Below are 26,111 nucleotides of genomic sequence, written 5' to 3'. Positions count from 1 at the left end.
GGGCTGAGTTCAAGGTTCTAGTTTTGGTGTACAAAGCCCTATACAGCTTGGGATCAGGATACCTGAAAGACCATCTTATCCCTTATATACCCAGTCGATCACTGTGGATACCATTTTATCAGGAGGTCCATTCTACACAACATAGGAAACAGACTTTTAGTGTAATGGCACCTACCCTTTGGAATTTCCTCCCCTTAAATATTAGACAGGCACCATCTCTGTTATCTTTTTGGTGCCTACTCAAGACCTTCCTCTTTCAACAAGCCTTTTAAGTAGAGCCCTTATCCCAGTCTGTGTCTGTATTGGAATAGCTTTTTAATATATTTTTTAACTTTTTTTTAAAAAAAGTTGTTTTTAAAGCTTTAAAAAAAAGGTTTTAAAGATTTTTTAAAACTTATTTTAAAGTCTGTTTTTATGATGTTTTAAAGTGTTTTTATTGCTTTTGTTTGCCGCCCTGGGCTTCTACTGGGAGGAAGGGTAGGATATAAATCTAATAAATAAATAAATAAACAAACTATTTCTTCCTACATGGTTACATCTTTTTCAGGCCATCTGCATTTCTGGAGCGTTTTCACTGGGAATCCACTTATAGCAAGTTTTACACCTGTAAGTTTGACAGATGGGAAGTCACTGAGTTTAGTAACAAACAAATATTTTTTCCAGTTCTTAGAAATGTGTGTTGGAAGTGGGGTTTCTGTTAAAAACTGCAAAGGTTTAAATTTGCTTTTTAATGTATTGTGAGCATAAATATATGTGGGTGCTATAGTTTACTGGGTTGTTCATAGTAGACCCACTGAAATTAATGAGCCTAAGTTAGTCAGGTCTATTAACTTCAGTGTATTGAACTTTAATTCCAAAATGTAATGTAGGAACCACATCGTTTCAAGTATAACATTTGCCAATTTTCTCCTCCCTTTTTTCATTTATATTTTAATCTACCCTTCCTCTGAGGAGCATACTTCATCTCCCTCCTCCATTCCTCCCCTTTCAGCCACCCTGTGAGGTAGGTGAGGCTGAGAGATGGTGACTGGGCCAAGATCACTGAGGGAGCTTTTCAGCTGATGGGATTTGGACATAAATCTCCCAGGTTTTTGCCAAGCACACTTACCATTTGGCCATGGTGACTCTTTAGATGATAAGAGGCAACAGAGATGCCTGTATTTTTAACAATTTAATGGAAGAGGGCATTTTTGCAGGTTCTGTCATGTAGGGTTAAAAATCTGTTGTTGCTGTTGTTGTTGTTTTATATAAGCCATTTTGGTTTAGCCCTTTAAGAAAAGCAGGATATAAATCTGAAGATAAACATACAAATAAAAGAAACACATGACTATTAAAAATAAAGGGACTGTTTTCGTCATTGCATCTGGTCACCTTTCTTGTTGCCTCTCTCCTTTTCTTTAAAAAGCAGGAAAAAGGAGAAACAAAACAATAGTGGTGCCCCCTCATCAACCTACCTTAGGTTATGACATGACCCATTTTTGGATCTCAGCCCAACCACTGAAGAAAGATGTGCTAAAGGAGCCTTCCCCAACCTGGTGCCCTCCAGATGATTTAGATTTAGATGGTGGCAATTGTAGTCCAAAACATCTGGAAGACACGCGTTTGGGGAAGGCTGTGTTAGATGATGACAAGATCAGAAAATCTTCCCATTTGTGAAGGGCTGGATTGTTCTGACCTCCAGATTGGTGCCTAGGACTGGACTTCCTTCTAAGAATACAAATGTTATCCAACCTTTGTGTAAATGTACTAACTGACAATGTGGGTTGTATCAATGTGTGTTTCAGTCAAGAGGGAAATCCTTGATTAGCAGCATTGCTGTGACTGCTGATGATTCATACCTGTATGCAGCAGATGAGGATGGGTATGTGTACATCCATGACATCAAAGATTATGCTCTTCAGGATCCGGAACAAGAAGCACCAAAATGTATGTCCACATGTACATTTTAGCTTTGTATCTAGAACAGGTTGACACTTAGTATAAGGTAGGCCGTTTTAAAAAAGCCAAGTTTTTTAGTCATTCTTCCATCAAGGTGATCCAGATTATCATGTCTAGACTTACAATTGGCAAAGCTAACATTGTTGCTCACTGAGCACAGGATGAACCTCAGAACCCGTAAGCAAGAAAAACTCCATTCAGTTAGGTGAGAGGGCTTTTGCCAGAGTACTAAATGTAAGTTGCTATCAGTTCTAGCCCAAGACCATTTGCTTCCCCAAGAACTCCACTGCATAATCGTAAAAGGAATATCCCAGAATCTTTTCCTATCATAGAAAATGCTTGGGATGCCCTTAGCCTACTGTTATCCAGGAGTTGTGCCCCAATGTCCTCTGTGCACTGTGAAGGATTCTAAGATGAACCTGTAGGATCCCATATTACTTTATTGGTTCTCCTCAAAATATTACTGTGTCTGAAGCACTGCTTATGTTGCAGGTGTAATCACACAGACTCTAGATGCCATCCTCTGACAATTATACCAAACAGGCTGCTTGCTTCTTAACATGCATGCATTTTTATTCAAGATATAACATCTTCTTGAACTACTGTATGAATGTTCTGTTTTCATATAGTAGAAATGTTTAGCATCTTTTTGCTAGGTTATAGATTGACAGCACAATCCTATATAAGTCTATACTGAAAAGTAACCCCCCTTGAACTCAGTAAGCTGCAATCTTATGCCAGTCGCTGGAAACCGCAGGAAGGGAGACTGCACTCAGGTCCTGCTTGCAGTCTTCCCATGGGTAACTGAGTGGCTACTATGAGAACAGGATGCTGGACTAGATGGGCCACTGGACCTATCCAGCAAACTCTTCTTATGTTCTTATGTACACTTACAATGATACATACTTCAGAGTACACATGTGTAGGATTGCACTGAATGTGACTTGTTGGACCTTAAAACAGACCACACTGTTTTTGTGTATTAGTGCCTATTCTAATGTACATTCTATCCATAAACTGAGTTCTGCTTCTTTATGTTGCTACAGATGTGAACCACTGGAGAGCCCATTTAAATCTGGTTCTATCGTAAGTACTTTTCAAACCTTGAACAAAACAATCAGTGCACATACGTTTCTAACTGATCATCATCTCTGGCTTAACAAATAGGTTAGAAGTTATAGATGAAGAGAATGTCCTGCTATCCTGTTCCATTGATCGTACCGTTCGTTTGTGGAGCCTGGAGGGAGAATACATTGGTAAATGATACATTCACAATACTCAAGGACCATATTACTCTTTTAAGAGAAACTGAGGGCTGGTGTAGGATTGCACCCTAGGTTAGCTTACGTGGGTTCCACTGAAATCAACAAAACAAGTTAGACACGTAATTACTTAAGTCGCATTGATTTCAGCACCTGCAGCCTAGTGGATGAAATCAAATTTTAGAACAGTTAAAAGCATTCCTGCATGAGATTCTGATCAGCCCTGGCTCCATTTTATATATAACTGTACATTCTCTTGTAATTATCAAATGTTCACATTCTAAGTATTGCAGCAGGTTGTTGGTTAAGCTGCTCTCTAGCAATAGTTATTCACAAGCAACCACTGAGTGCAAAACAACAAACATCCAGTCTGCTCAGGACCATTGAATGAGACTCCTGAATTCCACATTCTCTTCCATTCAATGTTGTTTTGAGTTGTTTTGGAACAGTTTGCCCTAGGATGCCATCTCCAATATTCTTTTTAAAAATACCCTGTCCTGAGTCACAGGTAATATTTTCTTTTAGAACTGCTCTCTGTAGCCACTGTTGTTCTTCACTGAAGGAGCCGCTTCCCTAGCATGCTGTTTCTTCAATATGCCTGTTTGGGGATTCCTCTATTCTCTCTCCATAGGAACTTTTGGCCAAGCAGAATGTTGGGAAATTTTTACCCCATCCTCCTGGAAGCATCCTATGGTTCCTTATGAAATTCTGATAGATCCTCAAAGTATGCCCATTCACCCTGTACTAGACAACAAGTCCTCTGATTTGCAGATCCCAGACCAAGACAAGAGAACTCATGATCCTTCCACACCTAAGGTTGGTATGTCAACTGCAAACCTATTGAAATTGTGGTATGGTGCAGGTAACGGGGAAGGCCATGAATTACACCCTGACTCATGAGTTTTTGTGCATGCCTTGACTGCGTACTGAAGGTATCATTAGTCTTCACATCTTCCCCAGTAAAAACAATACTAGTGAGAAAACTGAATCATTTTATTGTCCTCCTTTTCCAGCTTTTTTTTGTTTGGGGGAGTGCTTCTGTTAAGGCGACTTCAAAAAGTGCGACCCTATAGTTCTTGGGAGGGTTCCCTGGGGCCATAAGATTTTATGGATTTCCCTTTCTGCTGGCAGAGAGTGGGGTCCATCCTCGAAAACCTCTTCCATACCGCTGTGGTAAAGTCCACTGTTGTTGCACCTCCACCATCAATGCTCCATAGGAACATTAGAGAATTCTGATGGAAAAGGGAGCAGAAATGATTGCAGTTTGCTTATTTGTCAAGAGAATGGAATGGAAATTACATAACTTACGTCGAATAAAGGACAGCAAGATGAATAACTTAGTATTGGGCGGAAACCAGACTGCAGTGGCACAGAAACAGAGCTGATTGTGATGCATATAGGTTAGAACAGAAATCGCTGACTTCTCACATCCCTAGTGCTCCAATGGTGGGGAGAGCAAAATGAAAGCATTCTGAGGGCATATCAGTGGATTGGGAGACACCCTCTCCCCAAATTAAGACATGAAATATGCCAGCCCTGGGGTGTGTGTGGCATACCTATTGCCTCTCCCATGGGACCAATGGGAGGTAAAATCTAGGGGAAAGACAGAAAGAAAATGTTTCCCCTCCATACGTTCTGTCCTGCTGGCACAAACCCAGCAGAACTTTGGAGCTGGCAGTTCCTCTGCCTTGGGCTCTCCCTCCCTGGTCCTCTGTGGATTACTCTGCCCGGCTCTAAATGGTCTCATACCTGAGAACTCATGTGCTGTATCAGCTCATCTACAAAGGCCCTAATACAGGGCTGGCAAACCTTTTTCAGCCCAAGGGCTGCATTCCTTTGTGGGAATCCTTCTGGGTGCCACATGCCAGCGGTGGGGAAAGCCAGAGACAAAAGTTGGGGGGAGCAACAGATGTGACTCTTACCTTTGAACAGTAGACTACATTCAGACCATGCAAACGTCAGAGGGTCACACACGCATACCCCTCTCCACGCAAGCAAGTAAGAGACATTATCACAGGGGGATGCAAAGCAGGGCCAGTGCAGGGAATGGACTAGAAGAGTTCATGCCTACGGAGAGTCCTGAGGGCCAGATAGAGGCCTGGAGGGCCACATTCGACCCCTAAACGTGGGGTTCCCACAGGCCAGCATTGATTTGAGTTTGTTCTTTCTTCATTAACTTCTGCTTTAACCAATCTGTTTTTTCCCCTCGCAAAAAATATTGATAATATAGATCATTTTGAAAGGAAATATTGATATTTTGAAAAGAAATAGTGGTAAATGAAAGGAAATATTGATAAAATTATAGTTCTTTATATCGATATTTTGGAGGTTTGTCTTTTTTAAAAAAAATCAATTTTCAAAAATAGCCATGGAAAATCACTACATAAAAAACCAATCTGCAACAGCAGAGAATAAGTGAATTCATGGAAAAGTCAGTACCAAATCCAAATTGAGTGAAATTCTAGCACATCTCTAGTGTGGAGGCACTGTTGAAAATCTGAAGGCACAATGCTGTAGTTAAAAAGTAAAATTATGTTACAGGAAATGAGAATTTACATGGCACTAATTTTAATAGGAGACAGCTAGTATAGCACAGTAGGGGGAGGAGAGCCTGGCTGGGAGTCCAGAGTTTGTGAGTTCAAATCCCCGCTCATGCCTCCTGGGTGTGAAGGGCCAGCTAAAGATCACCCCCACAGGGAGTGGCTCAGGGGTTACTTGCCCTGCCACCTGTGCAGCCGTGAGCAAGCTGCATAGTCCCAAGGAGTCCAGTTGCCCCCCAGCTGGCAGCTGCGGACAAGGAAGGGGCTGGCTTGTGCAGCTGTGGCAAGCTGAGCAGGTCCTAGCCAACTGGGGAGAACTAGCCTCAGAGGGAGGCAATGGTAAACCCCCTCTGAATACCGCTTACCATGAAAACCCTATTCATAGGGTAGCCATATGTCGGGATCGACTCGAAGGCAGTCCATTTTTTTCAATTTTAACAGGAAATTAAACAATTTTAAACAATGCTAGAATAGTAAAAATAAAAATGTTTGCATCCAATTAAATCTGCATGCACAAAACACCTTCCACCTTCCCTCTCCTCCCCCATGTGCTCCTCAGATCTGCTTTGGGAGTTCTCCTAACTCTCCTGAGCAGATTTGGGGCAGTGCAGGGGGGTGCAGGGGGAGGAGAGGGAGGGGAAGTTCCATTGCGGTTGCTGGAGTCATTCCATTGATTTAGATGGATACAATAATTTAGATGGATGCAACCCAAAGTTCCTTAGGTTGCATTGGCGGCGGCAACAACAACAAAAATAATAAAAATGCTCCATGACTGTAGATGTTATGATCAGCAGAGTTCTTCAAAAACGTGCATGGTTCCCTTTGTAGCCAGCCATTTCAAAAGGGAGACAGCTGCATGCTACTTTGGCTTCTGTTCAGCCCCAAGCAATTATGGGTTACACCTAGGTAGGCAGGCATCAAGAAAAGAGCTGACTGAAGGAACAACATTGACCTACTTATCAAGAGACGCTAAATTTTCCACAACTCTTTTCTGGTTTGGAAGACTTACCCTTCAAATGGTAAGGGGCAGAAAGGGCTTTTCAGACAATGAGGGAAAGGACTGAAAAACATAGCCAGTCATAGACAAGTCGGCTGTTGAAGTATGCAAGTCTTACAGGGATGTAGTTGTCTGGGGTCTTGGGGGGTCTTAAACCTATGTTTCCTATGAGAGAAACAGCATGAAAGGGGAGTGTTTTAGCCACTGAGAAGAGTCTTCTAATATGCTCCCTTGTCCTTTTCTGCTGATTGGAGCCTATCGGAGTGAAAGCAAGTGAGTCAGCCACTGAGAAGACTCTTTTCAGTAGCTAGCACCCTTCCCTTTTTTGATGCTTATTGGATCTTAGGTTTATCTGTTGTTGTAGGAGAAGGCATTAACAAGGGTCTCATTCTCAACCCAGCCGCAAAAAAAAGTGGGGGCGTGGCTGTGACTATCATGAAGGGACCCTGCACTTCTGAATTTGCCGTTACACTACTGGTCATGTAGATGTAGGTAGAAGTGATTTCATCTCCTCTATATGGCAGAAATGCCACAATCTGACCTCCTTGTGGTAGACGGGTTTTTTACACATGAAACTGAACATATATCTACACTTGACACTCAGGATTTGGATAGAGTTGCACTCCCATTGAAGGAACAGGTTTGTAGGTTAAGGGTACTCCTGAATCTTTCACTTTCCCTGTATGCTTAGGTGGGAAATAGTTGCTAGGAGTGCCTTTTGTAAGCTTTGGCTGAAATGCCAGCTGGATTCTACTATAAAAGGAAAACTTGGCTTCAGTCATCCGTGTTTCAGTTACCTCCAGAATAGATTCATTTGTAATACACTCTACATGTTGCTACCTCTAAAGAATTCCAAGTGGATTGTCCTCTTCAATCCAGAAAGGCAGCAGCATAAAACTTGCTTTCTGTTGCTGTTTTCCTGGTACCTCCAGGTAGGGCTGTGAATGTACCCTGTCTGAAATCCTAGAAAGCCGCTGCCAGTCTGTGTAGACAATATTGAGCTAGAAGGATCGACAGTATAAGGCAGCTTTGTTCTTTTGGGGGGCAAATAGCCGTAGCTCAGTGGTACAGCATTTACTTTGCATTAAGAAGGTCCCAGGTCAATCCCTGGCAGCTCAGATATGGCTGGGTGAGAATCCTGTCTGAAACTCTGGAGAGCTGCTGCTGGTCAATGTAGACAGTGCTGAGCTAGATGGATCAATTGTCTGAGGCAGTCTACAACAGTCTAGTAGTCTAAGACAGCTTCCAAAATTCCTATATATAAGAAACAGCTTTCAGGGCAACAGTATATATATTTCAGTCCTAAAGCTAGTTATAAGAAAAGCCCAGAGCAGCAACTATACACGAATGCAGCCATTCAGTGGATGATAAATGTACCAGCATATTAAAATTAATCTTCCTAGAGGAATAAAAAGCCACCCTGTTAAATGGATACATGTGTGTCTTGCTGAAATAAGAGGGATTTTTTCTAGTGGATATGCCTGTAAGTGAAACTTTGATAAAGGAATAACAATTTAACAGTATGGAAGTACAGAATGGAAAGAGCCACTATTTGTTCAGGTACCAGTCTTTTGCCATCTGCTTCAGTATGGGTTCTTCAACATAACAGCTCCCTAAACTTCCACAATGGAGAATATAACAGCAGCAGCAGCAGCAGCATTGGCTGCTATTACTATTCTAACAGCAGTTAAGGTGTATGAATAATGCAGTAGCTGTCCTTCTACTTTCATCAGGAAGCAAACTATAATCCCCGGCCCTCCCATGTTACTGTTACTGATGAAGACATTAAAGAAGAAATTAGCAAACGGTTTTATGCCAACACCTCAAGTAGGAGGTAAGCTGAAGCCCAGGCTGACAAATAATTTTATGCATTTTCAGAGTTAACTCTTCCCATCTGCAATTTCCTTTTTTTCTAGGTTGAAACATGAGCAATCCAAGCTTTTAAACAGACGAGTTAGCCACGGGAGACCAAACGCTTATTGCACAATCAACTATTATGAAGTTGACAGTTTCCCAGGGAACTGTCAGAAGCCTGATTTGTCTGTTCTTGGTACGGACATTTTCAGTGCTAATTACCAAGGAGCAGCTGAGTAGCAAGAAACTGAGTACATCATTTGCCAGGTCACCAGAACAAGGCATGTTTGAAAATCCTAGTGTAATTTCTCCTATTGTAATCCCAGAATGAAATGGTGCTTAAAGAATTAAACTTTCAAAGAATTTTCCTGGCAGCCAATCCTCCTCTTTAAAGCTTTTTTGCAGATTTGATCTCATGGAACAGACAAAGGCATTTTTAATGAACTTAAGCCAAAAGCTCTTCACAAGTAGGGGTGTCATTTTCCATTTTTGTGGAGGGGGGAGAAGGAGAGGCTGGGATTCAGCAAGGTCTAAACCAATTCTCAGCTCTGTTTAAGATTAAAGTGAAAAAAGTATTGCATCTCAAGAGCAGATACCACCTTATCAGGAGGTCTGTTCTGCACAATATATGCATCAGGCCTTTAGTGTTGGGGCACCTACTCTTTGGAATTCCCTCCCATTAAATATTAGACAGATGCCATCTCTATTATTTTTTTGGCATGTACTTGAAGATCTTCCTCTTCTAACAAGTCTTTTAGATAGAGATCTTTCCCAGGCTGCATCTGTATTGGAATTGTTTTTAGATGTTTTAATTGTTTTATCGTTTGAGTGTTTGCCACCCTGGGCTCATTTGGGAGGGCAGGATATACATTTAAGAAATAATACTTTTCTAAACTCAGGACGTGTGTGCAGCCTGCTAGTTGTCCACTATAAGAACAGAGTGCTAGACTAGATACAGCAATCTAGTCTATCTGTAGCAATCTACAGCAATGTTACCTACAATGGAGTTACTCTTTTAAAATTAAAAAAGTTAAGAGATGTGTGCCTTTTCCATACATAGCTAGTACTTAAGACCATTAAATCATTCCTCTATTTTGCTGTTTAGGCTACAAGTGCCATCACCTATGTAGCCATAACAGCAGCACCTATGTATAAGGAGCAAGTATCAACAGGCTTGGGGAAATTTTGAACAGGGATCACACTTAAACATATTGTTGCTGGTCCCACTGTTTCAAGTAGTACTAACTCGGCATACGGCATCAGGGAGCTGGTCTAAGATGTAATTGCTCAGCCTTGAGACATAATCACGCGGGGGCTTAAAGGTGAAGCAGCAGATAACTATGCTTTCAGCTCTCCCTAAATAGAATCCCTGCAAAGTAGCTCATAGCTCATATGTGTTTCTGTTAGAGGGCCATAAGTAGCACACTGTGTCAGTGATGGCTGAGGTCCACTGGGACTCAGCAGGGCGGAAGGCAGGGAGACCCACAGTAGGCCGAGCCAGAGCCAATGACAGGTAGGGCCAGCTAATTCTAATTTGTCTGCATCCCCTTCCCTGCTGAATTCTACAAGGGGCAACAATGAAACTAAGGAGAAGCTGAGAGGCAGTGCCGCCCCTTTGACTGGTTGTAAGAAAGAAAGCAAACAGGTGGGGGCTAGCTGAGGGCAGATTGAGGTTGGTGGGGCAATGTGCCACTTACCCTAATGGACCAGCCTCTGCTGGTGTAAGTTCCACTAGAGGGAGCTAAGTAGCGTTGCAAGTTACTGTACATCCCTCCCATGTACCATCCCCTCCCTCCACTGCTGAGGCCAGAAGCAGCTGGTGGGGCTGTTGCTCTCCCACAGTGGCTTGCTGCTGCAGGCCAAAAGGGGCGAGGCATGATGCCAGGCCAATCTAATGCTGATGCTGCACCACGGCTCAGCCCTCATTCTGGGAGAGCAACAGAGCCCTACTGGTCAACATTTCCTTGCTATCAGGGAAGTGTGAAAGAGAAGACCTTGTGTGTTACGGAAGGAAGAATCTGGAAGAATATCCCAAGAGTTCTGCATGGCTCTGCCACTTGTTTTTCAAGGAGCCACAAAGACTGCCATTCTGATGGGGCTTCCCCCCCCATGTTATTGTTTAAAGAGAATTATTAATTCATGCATAGTTCTCTCATAACTAGTTCCCTCATAACTGCTCTCCCCAGTCCTAGCCTCCTTCTGATTTCTTGACTATCGTCTCCATTTTGGTTAATGTCTGTGCCGAGGTATTGATACCATTGACAAGTTCAATGTTCTCATTGTCAACTTTAAAGTTACATAAATCCTGTTATTACTTTAGTCTTGATGTTCAGCTGTAGTCCTGCTTTTGTGCTTTCCTCTTGAACAGCATTAGTTTCAAATCATTACTGGTTTCTGGTAAGAGTATGGTATTGTCTGCATTTCTTAAATTATTATTTGTCCCTCCAATTTTCACACCTCCATCTTGGTTCAATCCTGCTTTCCATATGAGCTCTAGCATAAAGAATTAACTATCTCACTGGCAACATAGAACAGCTTTCGTATCTCGAACAAGAATGAAATACATCCACACATATAGCCATCAAGCCTATTGACTTAAATGTCAACATTTGGTTAATCTCTCTATCATAGAAAAGCAGAATTGGAAGGAGCCTATAAGGCCATCAAGTCCAACCTCCATCCAACTTAAAGCATACTCAACAACTTACAAGCTGTTTATTTCAGTGGGACTATGGTCAGCCCGCTGGGACAGAAGTACTTAGCACTGGCTTCCTAAAAGTATTTATGTTCTACTAATTGTTAGCTTGTGAGATCAAGATGAGCAGCCACACTAGGAATGGAATATTACAAAAACACACAAAGCAAATATTTAAAGAACCATACCATCTTGATGAACTTTATTAAAGCTCACTAAAGGAATCACAAGAACATACAAGGGTATATATTACCTTCATTCAGTTTTCCAGACATGAAAGTGTACTTGTTGAGCAAGAGACAAAACTTAAGCAATTCTGCATGCTGCTTGACATATTCCTTCTCATCTTTTATTCTAGCAAACAGTATGGGCAATGGTACGAAGAACTTTAAAAAAAAAGTTTGGTTTCATGTAAGCTTTTGACTAAATGTATCCGTCAATGGAAGAAACATAACAAAAATGGACAACAAAGGAAAAACTACCTTGGCATCTATCTCTAGGAGCAACCCTTTTTAAAGGAGCTGTACCTTTTGCAGCAGTATCTTGATCTTGTATAGCCTTGGTTGATACAAAAGGTTAAATTCCCGCACAGAAGATTTTATTAAGCATTCACAATTCCACAGGAATCTGAAAGTTGCCAAGGCAATTTTCCTTTTAGGATTATCATGATCTCAACTTCTACTTTTTCAGTATATCCATTCCCCAAATAATACAACAGAACTCCATAGTGTTTTAAAACAAAATATAAATAGCTCCCCCAAACATTACATTTTCCCCGTTTCACATAATACAGCTGACGTCTTTTTTCCACGATGAAGCTGTTCATTGAAATGCAGTGGTCTAGTCCATGTCCATGTTAACTGGACTCTCATTTATGTGACAGTCACCATTTTGTTGTGCCGTCTCAATGTTCTTAATTTCTTCCTCTATATCTTCGTTTTTATTCGTAGGTGATGCATCCGGTGGCTCTTCCTGTTTGGGAGAGTCTACCTTTGGTTTTGGTTGGGTTACAATAGACTCACACACATTGTGTAGCTCCTGCAATAGAAAAACAAACATATGTAATATATTTATATCTATATAACTAACCAACACTTACCAACTGTCTTTCTTAGTCCTATAATCCTGCCACACTGGGAAAGCCATCATTCTGTTTAAGCTAAGACTAGATGCTATAATTCTGAAAGGCCAGAGCTAATTACTACACAGCTAAAAACTGCAGCCCTGCATCTCATTTGTTAATCCACACCCACTCTGGTAACATCTAGTAGTACAATATGCATCACACACATCATGCTCAAACTTTCCCCACTCCCACAAGCAGTAGTCAATGAAGTAGAGTGTGGAAAGGAATTCTCTTAAATTCTATGCAAGAATCCAATGATAGGAAACCGGTGGCCCTCCAGATGTTGCTGGATTCCGACTCCCATCAGTCACCAGCTGGCATGACCAATGGTCAGGGATGATGGGAGTTGTAGCCCAACAATATCCGGAAGGCCACAAGTTCCCATTTTTGCAGTATCTCAGCCATCTATGCCTGCATTAATTTGCTCTCCCCCTTTATCTTCAAAATGGACTTAAACTAGAACTTCTTTCTTAGAAGATGAACTGTCAGAGAACATTTGGTCCCTAAGGCTTGAGCTTTTTCTCCAGATACTAGATTTTGTGCCATGATTAACACTTACTTTCAGCTTTCCTTTGATTTCATTTACACACACTACAGGATCCTGATGAAGACTCCTTTTTGTTTGGGCGTTCAGGATATTGCGTATCCATTCCATTGTATCACTGACACATTTATCTACTTTGCTGATTTCAGTTTCATCAATATGGATGTACTTCTCATCCTGAAACATGAAATAGGACAGTACATTGGAGATGTTCATAACAGTAGTTTTCCACAGACTTCTCTGGTTGATGGACAAACAGATCTAACGGACATCCTATGGTTGATGATTAAAGATCGTAGCTGTTGATAGCCTTATCCCACCATGAATCTGTCAAATCCCCCTTTAAGGCCATCCAATTTGGTGACCATAACTACATCCTATGGGAGCTAGTTTTAACTATGCACCATGCAAAGAATTACTTTTTTCTGTCCTGAATCTTCCAACATTCTGCTTCATTGGATGGCTCCAAGTTCTAGCACTGACAAAGGAAGAAAAACTTCTCCCTATCTGTTTTCTCCACATCATGCATAATCTTATGTACCTCTAGCATGCCCCCTAACTGGACTTTTGTCTAAACTAAAAAGCCCTAAATGTTGTAACTTTTTGACAAGGGAATTGCTCCAACCACTCGATCATTTGGGTTGCCCTTTTATGCATCCTTTTCCAGCTCTATCATATATTGTGAGGCTTCCAACTCTATAATATATCGTGAGGCAACCAAAACTGTACAAAGTATTCTAAGTATGGTTAATCCTTTTTTAAAGCCATTCCAAGCTGGTGGTCATGACTGCCTCCTGTGGGAATGAAAAAGTGGAATATAAATCTACCAAACAGCTGAAATCCATTTTGTGTGATATTACACATACCTTGTTCCTATATTCTTCTGTAATCCTGGCATAGTTTTGAGCCTTGTACTCTAGCTCAGCCAACAGCTTTGGGCGTTCTTCTGCTTCTTGGTATCTGTTTTCAATGGGAGTCCCACATTTCTAAAGAGATTAGAATATATTTTGCAATCTAAACATTTGTTTGTTTATTTGCTATTTAAAATGTGTGGAAATAGGTCTTTGACCCTTGCACTGAATCCCCCTGCCCTAAAATCTCTTCCCAACCCCAACACTAAAACCAATCAAATGTTTATTACAGTTGCCTAACCATTAAAATAAAGTACAAAATAGCAATACAAAAATCACAGCCTCAGTAGAACCAAATATTAAAAGATGACAAGTTAGGAACTAACAACATTCAGATATACTGTATCAAGGAAGATACTAAAAAAGCCCTCTAAGGATCAGCCAAGAATCCGTATCAAAAGAAAGTAAGAACGTAGGAAGCTGCCTTGTCCCGAGTCAGACCACTGTTCCATCTAGCTCACTATTGCCTACACCAGTGTTCAACTTTGGGTTCCCAGATGTTGTTGGACTACAACTCCCATGATCCCTTGATTAGTGGCTAAACTGACTGGGGATGATGGGAGTTGTGGTCCAAGAACATCTGGGGACCCAAGCTTGAATAACAGTGGTCTACACTGACTGGCAGAGACTCTCCAGGGTTCAAGCAAGGGTATCTTCTAGTCCTACCTGGAGATGCTGCAGATTTAACCTGGGACCTTCTGCATGCAAAGCAGATGTTCTACCACTGAGTTATGACCCCCAAATTATGTGTTCTATAACTGCTTGATAAAATCTATAGAAGAAGAATACATGAGGAACTGCTTCAGGCTTGAAGCGGTTCCAAGGATAGCACCTATCCTTGAAGATAATTTAAGCAATCAGTAATAACTCTCCCTTTCCCACAACATGAAAGTAGCCTTACTTTTAACTCAGCTAGTTTGTCCATGTAGACCTGTTTAGGTTGGTCCTCTCCCTCCTCATACAGCCAGTCTTCTATCTCCGACAGCAGCGTGGAGAAACAGTTGTGATCCTGAGCAAGGTTTAGTAAGACATTTTAATTTAGAAAGCCAAGAAAGAAGTGCAGCCAATTGAACCAAAAACAAATTCCTAAGCGTTCATAGAAAATGCAGAAGTTTTCAGGTATAAGAGGAAACCAGGGAGGAAGCAGCTTACACATCATGAATCTGGGGAAAGGCATGACAAATGAAACCTCACTCCAGATTGGCTTCTTAGGGTCAACAGCTCCTCCCTGAGCAGCAATCAGTTTTACAGGTTCTTTACTTTTTAAATGGAGTGGAGAGTGGTGGGCTGAGCCCTTTCACCCCCAGGTAGACTGCCAACACTCCTTTTACATACCTGTCTTGTTTCTGGATTAATAACTAGCGCTAGGGGCTATTCCTTAAAGACTAAATCTGCCACTGAGGTCTTAAATTGCTGACCACCTTTTCTATCCTGTTTATGGCCTTAAAACCCCAACAGAACACTCAAACTCTTCTTGGTACTCTAGGGCAGAGGTGGGCAGCCTCAGGCCCAGGGGCCAAAAGCAGCCAAACAGGCCCTTAGAACTCTCCCCAGCACACCCCTCATTAGCCCTGTGCCATGTCCTTCTTGAATGCTTTTACCTGGATGGTGAAAACTGGAGGACTAGAAACCTCTGACTTTTGTGTGAGAACATCTGTTGCCCTGCCCATTTTTTGCCTCTGGCCCCATACACCATTGGCATACATCCCACAGAAGGCCACCCATTGCACAATACAGCCCTCAGACTGAAAAATGCCTCCCCACCTTGCTAAAGCAGCAGCTAACACAAAGTACAGCGCAGATCTTGCATAAAGGTTCAAAAATCCTTTAAGAGAAACTTTAACAAATTAAAATAGGATAGACTGAATCAACAAGGTCCTTAGAGCTAGTTTTGGGTGCATCTTGATACTGGTATCAGCTAATTTTCCTGTTACTTTTACAGTTGTAGCAAGAACTACTGAAATCCATCCTGTTTGTGGAATTTACAGTACCTTGAAAACTAGATGGAATATGAATTAAGACCAGTGGAGGCTTGGACAGCTGCTTGAACATTCAGACTAAACCCAGAGCATATTCACTACCCCACTGACACTGGAGCCACCAGCCTCCACTGATTAAGACAAACTACTACAGAATAGGAACATAAATTACATGAAACCATTGTCTGATGAATATCTACAGTATATTAAGTTGGATACTGTAAACTGTATAATTAAAGGTGGTATAGAGATATTTTAAATAAATAAAACAAATACCTGCTCACACACAAATTTTTCATATGGTCCAGATAACTTGTCTCTGAAATAATAAACGTATTCTTCAACTGCATTCTTTGCATCATTTCTTTCCTTCTCCAGTTTGTCTTGCAAGATCATCTTGCCCTATTAGATTACCCCAAAACAAACAACTATATTAGATTACCCGCTTTTAAAATAGTACAGCTATATTTGACCAAGTTTAAAAAAATATATGAAGGCCCTCCAAAGACTTCATTTACAATACAGCTGAAGTTTAGTAAAAGCAACACTTTATTGCAATACTTATTTGTATTTTCTTTTTAATAGCCACCAATGTAGAATTATGAGTTAAAAGGCAAATCTTTATCTGCAGTTAGGCAGCATCATGTCACAAAGCAGGATTTTTTGGCAACAGCATGAAACTCTGGCTCTGTTCACGCAAACAGGATTGCAGCCTCAAATGGCTTATTCATGCAAATAACCAGTGTCACTTTTCTATCACAAACATGGCATCATTTTCAATGAGTCAGTTCACAAATTTAGCTGCCAGTCATCATTAAGTTGTGAGAAATCAAGTTGTGTTCGCACATGTAACTGGCCTAAACTGGCTGAGAGTGTGTTCTTTACTATTTTTAAAATAAGTAGAAAAATATTATTGAGGTGTTTGCCACCGGCGGGATATAAATTGAATACAAAATAGTTTTAACACACCTCTGTTTCAATGTACATGTTCAGCAGGTCTCTTCCAAGCTGCCAGACAAAGTTAGCCTCAATAGGCAACTCAACATTCTTCACTTTTATTTTGGGCTTCTTTGCTTCAGGAGGCTGATCATTTTTCTTTTCTTTTCCCTGGGGACAGATAGTGGAGAAAGAACATTACACATCAGGGACTGGCAGGTTTTTCTCAAGAAGCCTTTTTAAAGTCTTGCTGCAATCTCAACATTACACTGGGCTCCCTCTGGGGAAGGTTCACTCACTTTTTTTGCATCTTGGATTTTGTTTTCTTCAGGAGGCGGCTCAGAAGGGGGAGACTGTGATGTTTGCAGACCATCTATTTGTACCTGGGGCTGAGCTCCAGCTTCACTGTTGCCTTGCTGGATACTGTTCTGAAATGGGAGTCCAGGCACAAAAGATGTGAAAAGTACATGCACATGTATTTATTAGAAATCATCAAGAGTCTACAACAAATGTAACATTTGATGTACACACACTATAAAAGCTATCTCAACAAGCTTTCCAACACACTGTAAACATAAGCATTATAAACAGGATGTACATTTGCTACTTTGGAATGCATCACTATGATGACAGAAGTCGCGAACTTGCAACCTTTCTCATTTTGGACTATAGCTTCCCACAATCCTCACCACTGGGCACGCTTGTGATCCAACAACCCTACTTGATCCTTTCAACTAGAAATGTCAGGGACTGAACCTGAGCCCTTCTGTATGCAAAGGATGTGCCTTACCACTGAAGTATGGTTGCTCCCCCTATAGACTTGTCCCTACTGGCAGCTTATATACATCTTACTATGGCTAAATTAGAAACAAAGGGTGAGTTCCAACGTAGCATGAGCATGTGACAACTCACTCAACTGGGCTTCTCCTTCTCTTGTGCAGCCCCAAAACCTGCTCTGGAGGGTTGAAGGACCCTCCAGAGCACACCTGGCGGGCATGTAGGGGGGTTGCATGGGGAAGAAGAGAAACCAGAAGCCTTGCTGTGCAAGTGGATTTCTGTTGCACAATTTGATCTCACCCCAAATCCCAGATGGAAATTCTACATTAAGTAGATTATATATCTAGCACTATGCACTAGAATAGAATTAACAGAATTAAAACAATCCAGCCAGACAGCAAAAGAATAATCTTACTGGCCCATTCTCAAAAACCAAATACAATTTTGTGTCTACTGAGACATCAACAATGCTACTTTTGTTAGAGAGCAAACTGGGTATTTGAGGTGAAAAAACTTACATCACTGTCTGCAGAAAGTTTTTGATTCTGAGCGTCTACTTCATCCTCAACACTGTGATTTTCACTCTCTTCTATTTTCATCTGCTCCACCATAGATGCAGTAGAGATACTAAAAATGCCATGAGTATTGATGCGGACTTTGACCTTGACTTTAGTTTTCTCCCCATCATTTTGAGCGGCAATATTCTGGATAACATATTTGCCTAAAAATAGAAAACAATCTTAAAGTAAGCACTGAAATCTTAAATTATTCCCTAAATTATGCAATATTTAGACACCCCTATAATATTATATGGCACAAGCCTAAAATGGATGGAGAAATCCCACACTGCCCAGGATTGCACTCCAACCGTAAGAATATTTGGAGTAGATCCATTGAAATGAATGAACATGGCTAACTCAGGCCCATTCATTCAACAAGAGTTATACTCTGAATAGAACCTACAGTTGAATACAATCTTAAATGTCTTTATTTGCTGTAAGTATTTTTAAACTTTCCTTCAATCATATCTAAGGGTGGTTTACAAACAGAATGTTTTTGTGTGAATGTGTTTGTATTATGATGTATTTTTGCTTATGTTTATTATTGTAAGTTGCTTGGAGACCTTTTGTGAGCAGGCAACTAGCCAGCATCATCACCATTCAATTAACGTGTAAATACAAAAAGTAAAATTTACAAAAGTATAAAATTTAGCATTAAACAGTCACAGCATGAAGAAAAGTGCATCTAAAAAGCTCAGAAAAACAGAAAAGGTCTTTGGCTGGCACCAAACAACAATAAAAACGCCAGGCAAATCTCTCTGGGGTGAGCATTCCACCACAGGAGCACCACTGCCTGGGTGCCTCTCTCTCCCAGCCACCCACTGCACTTGTGATTTACTAGTGTGGACAACATTTAGTCCTCCAAAATGCCAAAAGACTGTGAGAAGAGCATCTTTTGGGCTCACACAGGCCTATGTTCAGAATTAACTTATGTTCTGATCATGAGAGCCACAAAGGGTCGAATTTGAAGATTCAAACAAATTAATCAACAAAATATTGAAAAGCTAGCAAAAACAGTTAAAGTTATAGTCTTTGTTTCACTAACGCTGACATAACAGTCACCACTGTAACGTTCAAAAGAATATTGTGAGAGGATTCAAAATCCCAGTGTTGCTGCTTTTTCTTTTTAATATAGCTTTGGGTGACATTATTGAAGTACACCACCCAGCAAACTTTATATCTAATCCAGACATGTAAATCTATCAGTGGCCTGGTTTGCACATAGCAACATGGTTAAAATTAAATTATGGTTTAATATGAATGAGCAATATGCTGGTGCACGCTGCTGAGTATTTCTCACTTTGTTCCTCCCCTCCTCCCACTATGCCAGTTAGGAAACAGAAGCTGGCTTAGTATGAAACGTGAACCGGCGATGATGGTTTGCTTCCTCCAAATAACTGTAAGAACCAACCTTGGCTTCTAATCATGGTTTGTTTGGAAACAAACCATGAGCACTAGTTTGCATGCAATGCTAAGGCAGTCTGCGGCTAGTTTCTTTCCTGACACAGCAGGGGAGGAGGGAAGTGTGCACTTTTCAAAAGTTCATGTTACTGCTCATTCATATTAAGCCATGGTTAAAAATAACTATAATGTAACATTATGTGTGAACTAGGCCGATATGAGACCAGCATGCCAGTGTTAAGGCTATGAAACACCACTAAGAATTTAAATAATTGAGAAGGGAGTCTCTCCTTACATAGACAACCACTTACCAATCATTTTCTCAGGGTAGGGGATGCCACTGGGATCAGAATAGAAAGCCTGGAGTTCAAATGGGCCTTTTCTGTAAAAAGTCAAGACTTTGGAGAAAGGAGCTGCATGATGTCGACTGAACACTTCATGAATTCTACAATCAAAATCAAACAGGAGGGGGGACGATTTAGACATCATGATACTAGACTGCAATTGGCCTACCACATCCTACCTGCTGTGAAGTGTGTATTGTATGTAAGACTTTAATACACATCCAGCACACTTGCAGGACCAGATCAGATTATATCTCGAGTCAATATCATCTGAAGCAAACCTTCCTGTCCAATCAATCTGATACACCTGCCTGCCACCTACATCTCGTTATCTGCGCAATGTATAATGTATGTCTTTCCTGTGTAAAATCCAATAATCTCAGTCTTTATATGAAGGTGATTTAGAGTAATACCTCAGTTAACAAATCCTCCAGGAAGGAGGCTCTTTTCAAGGAAGGCTTTTTTAAAGGTGAAATGGATTTGCTTTGCTATTGAAAAATATTCAAACCTGGGCCTTTGCTTTGCTAGGGTGAAACTGATAAGAGTGTGTGTTTGTTTTGCATTAAAGAGATCTCTTGTTTTCTTCCAGGGCTGTGGAGGGAAGGATCCAATATGATTCTGAGGACGAGAAGGGGGAAAGGAGGGGGTGCCAGGTAGGCACCCTTTAAAGCCCCTGTTGAAGCTGCCCCCATCATCTATGAGTGGGTGTAAGAACCTATCCCTTTTCTTTCTGTGTTATTCCTACCCGTTAAAGAAATAATGTCCAGAAACACATCTATTTTGTTAACTGAGATATTACTGTATATGTTGCACCCTCTCATGGATATCAGAGCCAGGGTGGGCGTGCTAGCTAGCTAGCTGGGGAGAGAAAACACACTCTCCACCATGTACGCTGGCTGAATCAGGGAGAGGAATGGATCCATCCCAGCCTAGAGATAAACATGTCATCCCTCATCTAGAATGATATTTCCATACAATACTATCCTTGCTAGTAACAGCTTCTGAAGTTGATGGGGTGCACCTATTGGGAAGCTCTTATATGCAAGTGCCTCTGACACAAGTCTCCTTCATTTCAATGAGGCTGCACAAAGAGAACGTTTGATAGACTGTGCACATTCTAAGCTCCCTTACACCCTGGCACAAACAAGGCAAGCAACCAGACCAACAAAAGCCACAGATGAAGAGGGAATTAAGGTCTGAACCTGAGTTTTGCATCACATATACCACATGATTCTCACTTGAGGTTCGTTCTCTCTCTCTCTCTCTCTCTCTCACACACACACACACACACACACACACACACACCCACCCACCTACCTCTACTTGGACTGTCTCCATAGCCCCCTGAAAAGGCTTCCCTGAGGTTTGAGGAACCCTGCTAAATGGAGAGCAGGTTGACAGGGGGAAATGGTGGAAAATTGGGTGAGGCAACTTATGTCAGTGAGAGTTCCCACTCAGGGAAGGTGCTTCCAACCCCATTTTCTGCAGTCAGCACAGGCACCTTCAGCCCCCCTGTGCCATGGCCCTTCCCATTCAGGATGGTCCCTTGATTTGTGGGGAAACTTGTGGGGGGGCTGCCAAGGAGAGGAGGGGTCCAGGGAAGTCACTTCTCACCCAACCTCTTCTATGGCAAGATTTCTGGATCCTACCCCAGGATTGTTACGTTTACACTAAAATCATTATCACAGGAGAACACCTTTTAAATTGATTTAAAACAGGCTAAGCTGCATCAGAACAAAAGATTATTTTCAGCATATGCATGGCAGCTGCTGCTCATACAAGCAGACTCAAATCTCCCCCTCCCTCTCCCCATTAACATCTAGGAATTCAAAATGCATGAAGTGACATCAGGAAGAGGAGAGTTTTTTGCAAAGTGGCATTCAATGAATTGGAACAGAGGGGAAGCTTACCATACAGTGACACTGTATGCTTTGCATTACTACAATTTATAGGGAAGAAAGGAGGAGGAGGAGAATACAAAGATAATGTTGTGGCTGCTCCATTTGACATTACAACTACAGCTTTACTAGAAATTCAGTCCCAATTTGAGTTGCACATTATCGTTAAGAGATCAATTTATTTATTTATTATTTGATTTATATCCCGCCCTTCCTCCCAGCAGGAGCCCAGGACAGCTAACAAAAACACTTCGAAACATAAAAACAGACCTTAAAATACATTAAAACAAAACAACTTTAAAAACATTTTTTTAAACAAGTTTTAAAGACATCTTTTTAAAAAAAGGTTTAAAAAGCATATTTTTTAAAAAAAGTTTTTAAAAAAACACCATTAAAAAGCAATTCCAACACAGACGCAGACTGGGATAGGTCTGAACTTAAGCTTGTTGAAAGAGGAAGGTCTTCAAAAGGTGCAGAAAAGATAACATAGATGGCGCCTGCCTAATATTTAAGGGGAGGGAATTCCACAGGGTAGGTGCTGCCACACTAAAGGTCCGTTTCACACCCCACCCCCACCCCCACCAAATCCTCCTTAAGGGAGAAAATATGGCATCTATTCTATAATTTATGGGGTCTTTTCACCCCAAAATAGGAACATTAAATGAACTTGTATGGAAAGCAGCTGACCATTGCAGGAGTCTTGTGTTATGTTTGTTTGTTTATTTGAGAATACAAAGATAATGTTGTGGCTGCTCCATTTGACATTACAACTACAGCTTTACTAGAAATTCAGTCCCAATTTGAGTTGCACATTATCGTTAAGAGATCAATTTATTTATTTATTATTCGATTTATATTCTGCCCTTCCTCCCAGTAGGAGCCCAGGGCAGCAAACAAAAGCACTAAAAACACTTTAAAACATCATAAAAACAGACTTTAAAATACATTAAAACATCTTTTAAAACATTTTTAAAAAGCTTTCTAGACATCTGAAAAAAATAAAAACATATTGTTTAAAAAAAGATGTAAAAATATATTAAAAAGCAATTCCAATACAGACACAGACTGAGATAAGGTCTCTACTTAAAAAGCTTGTTGAAAGAGGAAGGTCTTCAATAGGCACTGAAAAGATAACAGAGACGGCGCCTGTCTAATATTTAACAGGAGAGAATTTCACAGAATAGGTGCCGCCACACTAAAGGCCCGTTTCCTATGTTGTGCAGAACGGACCTCCTGATAAGATGGTATCTGCTGGAGACCCTCACCTGCAGAGCACAGTGATCGGCTGGGTATATAAGGGGTAAGACGGTCTTTCATGTATCCTGGTCCCAAGCTGCATAGGGCTTTGTACACCAAAACTAGAACCTTGAACTTGGCCTGGTAGCAAATGGGTAGCCAGTGCAATTCTTTCAGCAGCAGGGTGACATGTTGGCAATACCCTGCCCCAGTGAGCAGTCTCACCGCCGCATTTTGCACCAGCTGCAACCTCCGGACCAACCTCAAGGGCAGCCCCACGTAGAGCGCATTACAGTAATCCAGCCTGGAGATTACCAGTGCGTGAACAACAGTAGTCAGGCTATCCCGGTACAGAAACGGCTGCAGTTGCCTCACCAGCCGAAGCTGGTAAAAGGCACTCCTAGCCACTGAGGTCACCTGGGCCTCTAGCAACAAAGATGGATCCAGGAGCACCCCCAGACTACGAACCGGCTCTTTCGGAGGGAGTACAACCCCATCCAAAGCAGGCAACTGACCAATTATCCAAATTCGGGAACCACCAACCCACAGTGTCTCCGTCTTGCTAGGATTCAGACTCAGTTTATTAGCCCTCATCCAGCCCACCACCGAGTCCAGGCACCGGCCAAGGGCTTGCACAGTGTCTCCTGATTCAGATGTTACAGAGAAATAAAGCTGGGTATCATCAGCATACTGTTGACACCTCACCCCAAATCTCCTGATGACCGCTCCCAATGGCTTCATATAGATGTTAAACAGCATGGGGGACAAGATGGTACCCTAAGGCACCCCACAGCACAACTGCCAGGAGGCCGAAAGACAGTCACCCAATGCTATTCTCTGAGAGTGACCTTGGAGATAGGATCGGAACCACTGTAAAATGGTGCCTCCAATACCCATCTCACCAAGCTGGCCCAGAACGATACCATGGTCAACGGTATCAAAAGCCTCTGACAGATCAAGTAAAAATAACAAGGTCATACTCCTCCTGTCTTTCTCCCAATCAAGGTCATCCATCAGGGCGACCGAGGCCGATTCAGTCCCATAACCTGGCCTGAACCCAGACTGGGATGGGTCAAGATAATCTGTTTCATCCAAGAGTACTTGCAATTGCTGTACCACAACCCTCTCAATCACCTTCCCTAAAAGGGGGGTATTTGTGACCGGTCGGTAGTTGTCACAAACCAATGGGTCCAGGGCGGGCTTTTTCAGGAGTGTTTGGATCACCGCCTCTTTCAAGGTGGCTGGAACCACTCCCTCCCGCAATGATGTGTTGACCACACCCTAGATCCACTTGATCAACCCCCCTTGGCAAGCTTTAATAAGCCAAGAAGGGCAAGGGTTGAGAGGACATGTTGCTGGCTGCATCGTCACAAGCACCTTGTCTACACCATTAGGCTGCATCAACTGAAACCGTTCCCAAGAAGTTGCAGCAGACGTTGCACTGGACACCTCATTGGGGACTACAGTAGATGTGGATGGGGCATCAAGACTGCTATGGAGGCACACAACTTTACCCTCAAAGTGCCTTGCAAACAATTCACAGTGGGCCTCTGAAGGGTCTAAAACTCCATTTTCTGGAGTTGATGTCAACAGACCCCTGACAATACGGAAAAGCTCCACTGGACTTCTACTTGAGGATGCGATGGAGGCAGAGAAGTGGGCCTTCTTCGCCGCCCTCACAGCCACACAGCATGTTTTACTTGTGTCCAATCAGCCTCACAGCATGTCTTTCGCCACTTGAGCTCTAGCCGTCATCCAGCCTGTTTCACTGCCCTTAGCTCACTGGTATACCAAGGTGCAAACTGGGCTCCACGATGCCAGAGAGGGCACTCAGGGGCAACCATGTCAAGAGCCTGATGGGCCTCGCTGTTCCACAGTGTGACAAGGGCTTCAATAGGGTCACCTGCTCTATCTACTGGGAACTCCCCCAGGGCATTCAGGAATCCAGTGGATTCCATTAGGCTCTGGGGGTGGACCATCTTAATCTGTCCACACACACCCCTGCAGGGAAGGATCGGAGCCATAAGTCTAAACTTCACCAGAAAGATCTGACCATGACAATGGGGTGACATCCAACGCCCCTATCTCCAGACCACCCCTTCCTCCATATGGAGCAAAAACCAAGTCGAGGGTGTGCCCTGCCCTATGTGTTGGGCCAGTGACAACTTGAGACAGCCTCATGGTCGTCAGGGAGGCCATGAAGTCCCAAGCCAGAACACTAGAGGCAGCCTCGGCATGGACGTTGAAATCACCCAGCACTATTGTTCTGGGCTCCTCCAACACCACAGCTGAGATTGCCTCCACCAGCTCGGTCAGAGAAGCTGCCGGGCAGCAGGGTGGAGGGTACACCAGTAGCAACCCTAGTTTACTGTCTCCTGGTGCAACACCAGGTGCAGGCCCTCACAGCCAGCTCCAAGACAGAGTGGCTTCCTGGTGACAGAGATGGTTCTGTAGACGAAACTAACTCCTCCCCCCCATCCCTGCAGCCTGTGCTGGTGTTGCACTGAGTATCCAGGTGGGCAAAGCTGGGTCAGATCAACTCCTCCCAGCTTACCCACCCACATCTCGGTAATGCACACCAAATCAGCACCTTCATCCACAATCAATTCATGGATGAGTGTGGTCTTATTGTATACCGATCTAGGTTTAACCAACACACACAGACCAGTAGGCACAGCAGACGAGCAATGAGGAACCCATCCGTGAGAGGAGTGGCAGCAAGGAACAAGGTGCAGATAGCCTTGCCCTCATCTTCTATGGTAATTCACCACATCCCCATGACTATATTTCCCTCTACCTGTGATCACTGAAATTGGAGGAACATGGGTGATGCCACACCATACTAAGACTCCTCCTAAACACCTGATGTGGACCCAACACAAGTCCATCAACAAAACCTGCCGGAGCCCATTATCCCAGTAGGCCTCTGTGAGAACAGTTATACCCATTCAAACTTTTTCACACAGGGCCCATCTGTTGACTTTCCAGGTTGTTTCTTACCCTTCAGCATCTTCTGACTCTGTACTCCAGCGTAACAATATTGGAAATGGAACTGCATCAGTGATGGAGAATTCTCGAACTTTAAAAGCTGGAGAGAGAATTGCACACTAAAA

The 26,111-nt window shown here is 42.3% G+C and overlaps 2 protein-coding genes across 8 annotated transcripts in view; one reads left to right on the top strand and one right to left on the bottom strand.

The window, feature by feature from the left end:
* Positions 1 to 20,605, top strand: part of LOC133385434 (WD repeat-containing protein 49-like) — a 66,478-nt gene extending 45,873 nt beyond the window's left edge. For 3 of the 7 annotated variants that reach the window (XM_061628452.1, XM_061628450.1, XM_061628457.1), the window contains 8 exons: positions 548 to 606; positions 1,785 to 1,926; positions 2,985 to 3,024; positions 3,106 to 3,194; positions 3,832 to 4,016; positions 8,471 to 8,571; positions 8,654 to 8,872; positions 15,810 to 16,183. In XM_061628452.1, coding sequence (XP_061484436.1) covers positions 548 to 606; positions 1,785 to 1,926; positions 2,985 to 3,024; positions 3,106 to 3,194; positions 3,832 to 4,016; positions 8,471 to 8,571; positions 8,654 to 8,831 — 794 coding nt within the window. In that variant the 3' untranslated portion in view covers positions 8,832 to 8,872; positions 15,810 to 16,183. Of the gene's footprint in view, positions 1 to 547; positions 607 to 1,784; positions 1,927 to 2,984; positions 3,025 to 3,105; positions 3,195 to 3,831; positions 4,017 to 8,470; positions 8,572 to 8,653; positions 8,873 to 15,809; positions 16,184 to 20,453 lie in introns of those variants that run through there. The other 4 variants (XM_061628453.1, XM_061628454.1, XM_061628456.1 and 1 more) reach the window with 4 other exon arrangements.
* Positions 11,460 to 26,111, bottom strand: part of HSPH1 (heat shock protein family H (Hsp110) member 1) — a 28,495-nt gene continuing 13,843 nt past the window's right edge. The window contains exons 9-18 of the mRNA XM_061628458.1: positions 25,999 to 26,105; positions 19,832 to 19,965; positions 18,078 to 18,280; positions 17,082 to 17,210; positions 16,816 to 16,953; positions 16,123 to 16,248; positions 14,769 to 14,876; positions 13,823 to 13,942; positions 12,972 to 13,133; positions 11,460 to 12,324 (exon numbers count right to left, since the gene is read on the bottom strand). Coding sequence (XP_061484442.1) covers positions 12,127 to 12,324; positions 12,972 to 13,133; positions 13,823 to 13,942; positions 14,769 to 14,876; positions 16,123 to 16,248; positions 16,816 to 16,953; positions 17,082 to 17,210; positions 18,078 to 18,280; positions 19,832 to 19,965; positions 25,999 to 26,105 — 1,425 coding nt within the window. The 3' untranslated portion in view covers positions 11,460 to 12,126. The remainder of the gene's footprint in view (positions 12,325 to 12,971; positions 13,134 to 13,822; positions 13,943 to 14,768; positions 14,877 to 16,122; positions 16,249 to 16,815; positions 16,954 to 17,081; positions 17,211 to 18,077; positions 18,281 to 19,831; positions 19,966 to 25,998; positions 26,106 to 26,111) is intronic.

This window comes from Rhineura floridana, chromosome 5 (genome assembly GCF_030035675.1).
Source record: "Rhineura floridana isolate rRhiFlo1 chromosome 5, rRhiFlo1.hap2, whole genome shotgun sequence".
In the NCBI taxonomy this organism is placed as follows: Eukaryota; Metazoa; Chordata; class Lepidosauria; order Squamata; family Rhineuridae; genus Rhineura; species Rhineura floridana.
The sequence above is the reverse complement of the archived record's forward strand: the minus strand, read 5'-3'. Positions and strand labels throughout refer to the sequence as shown.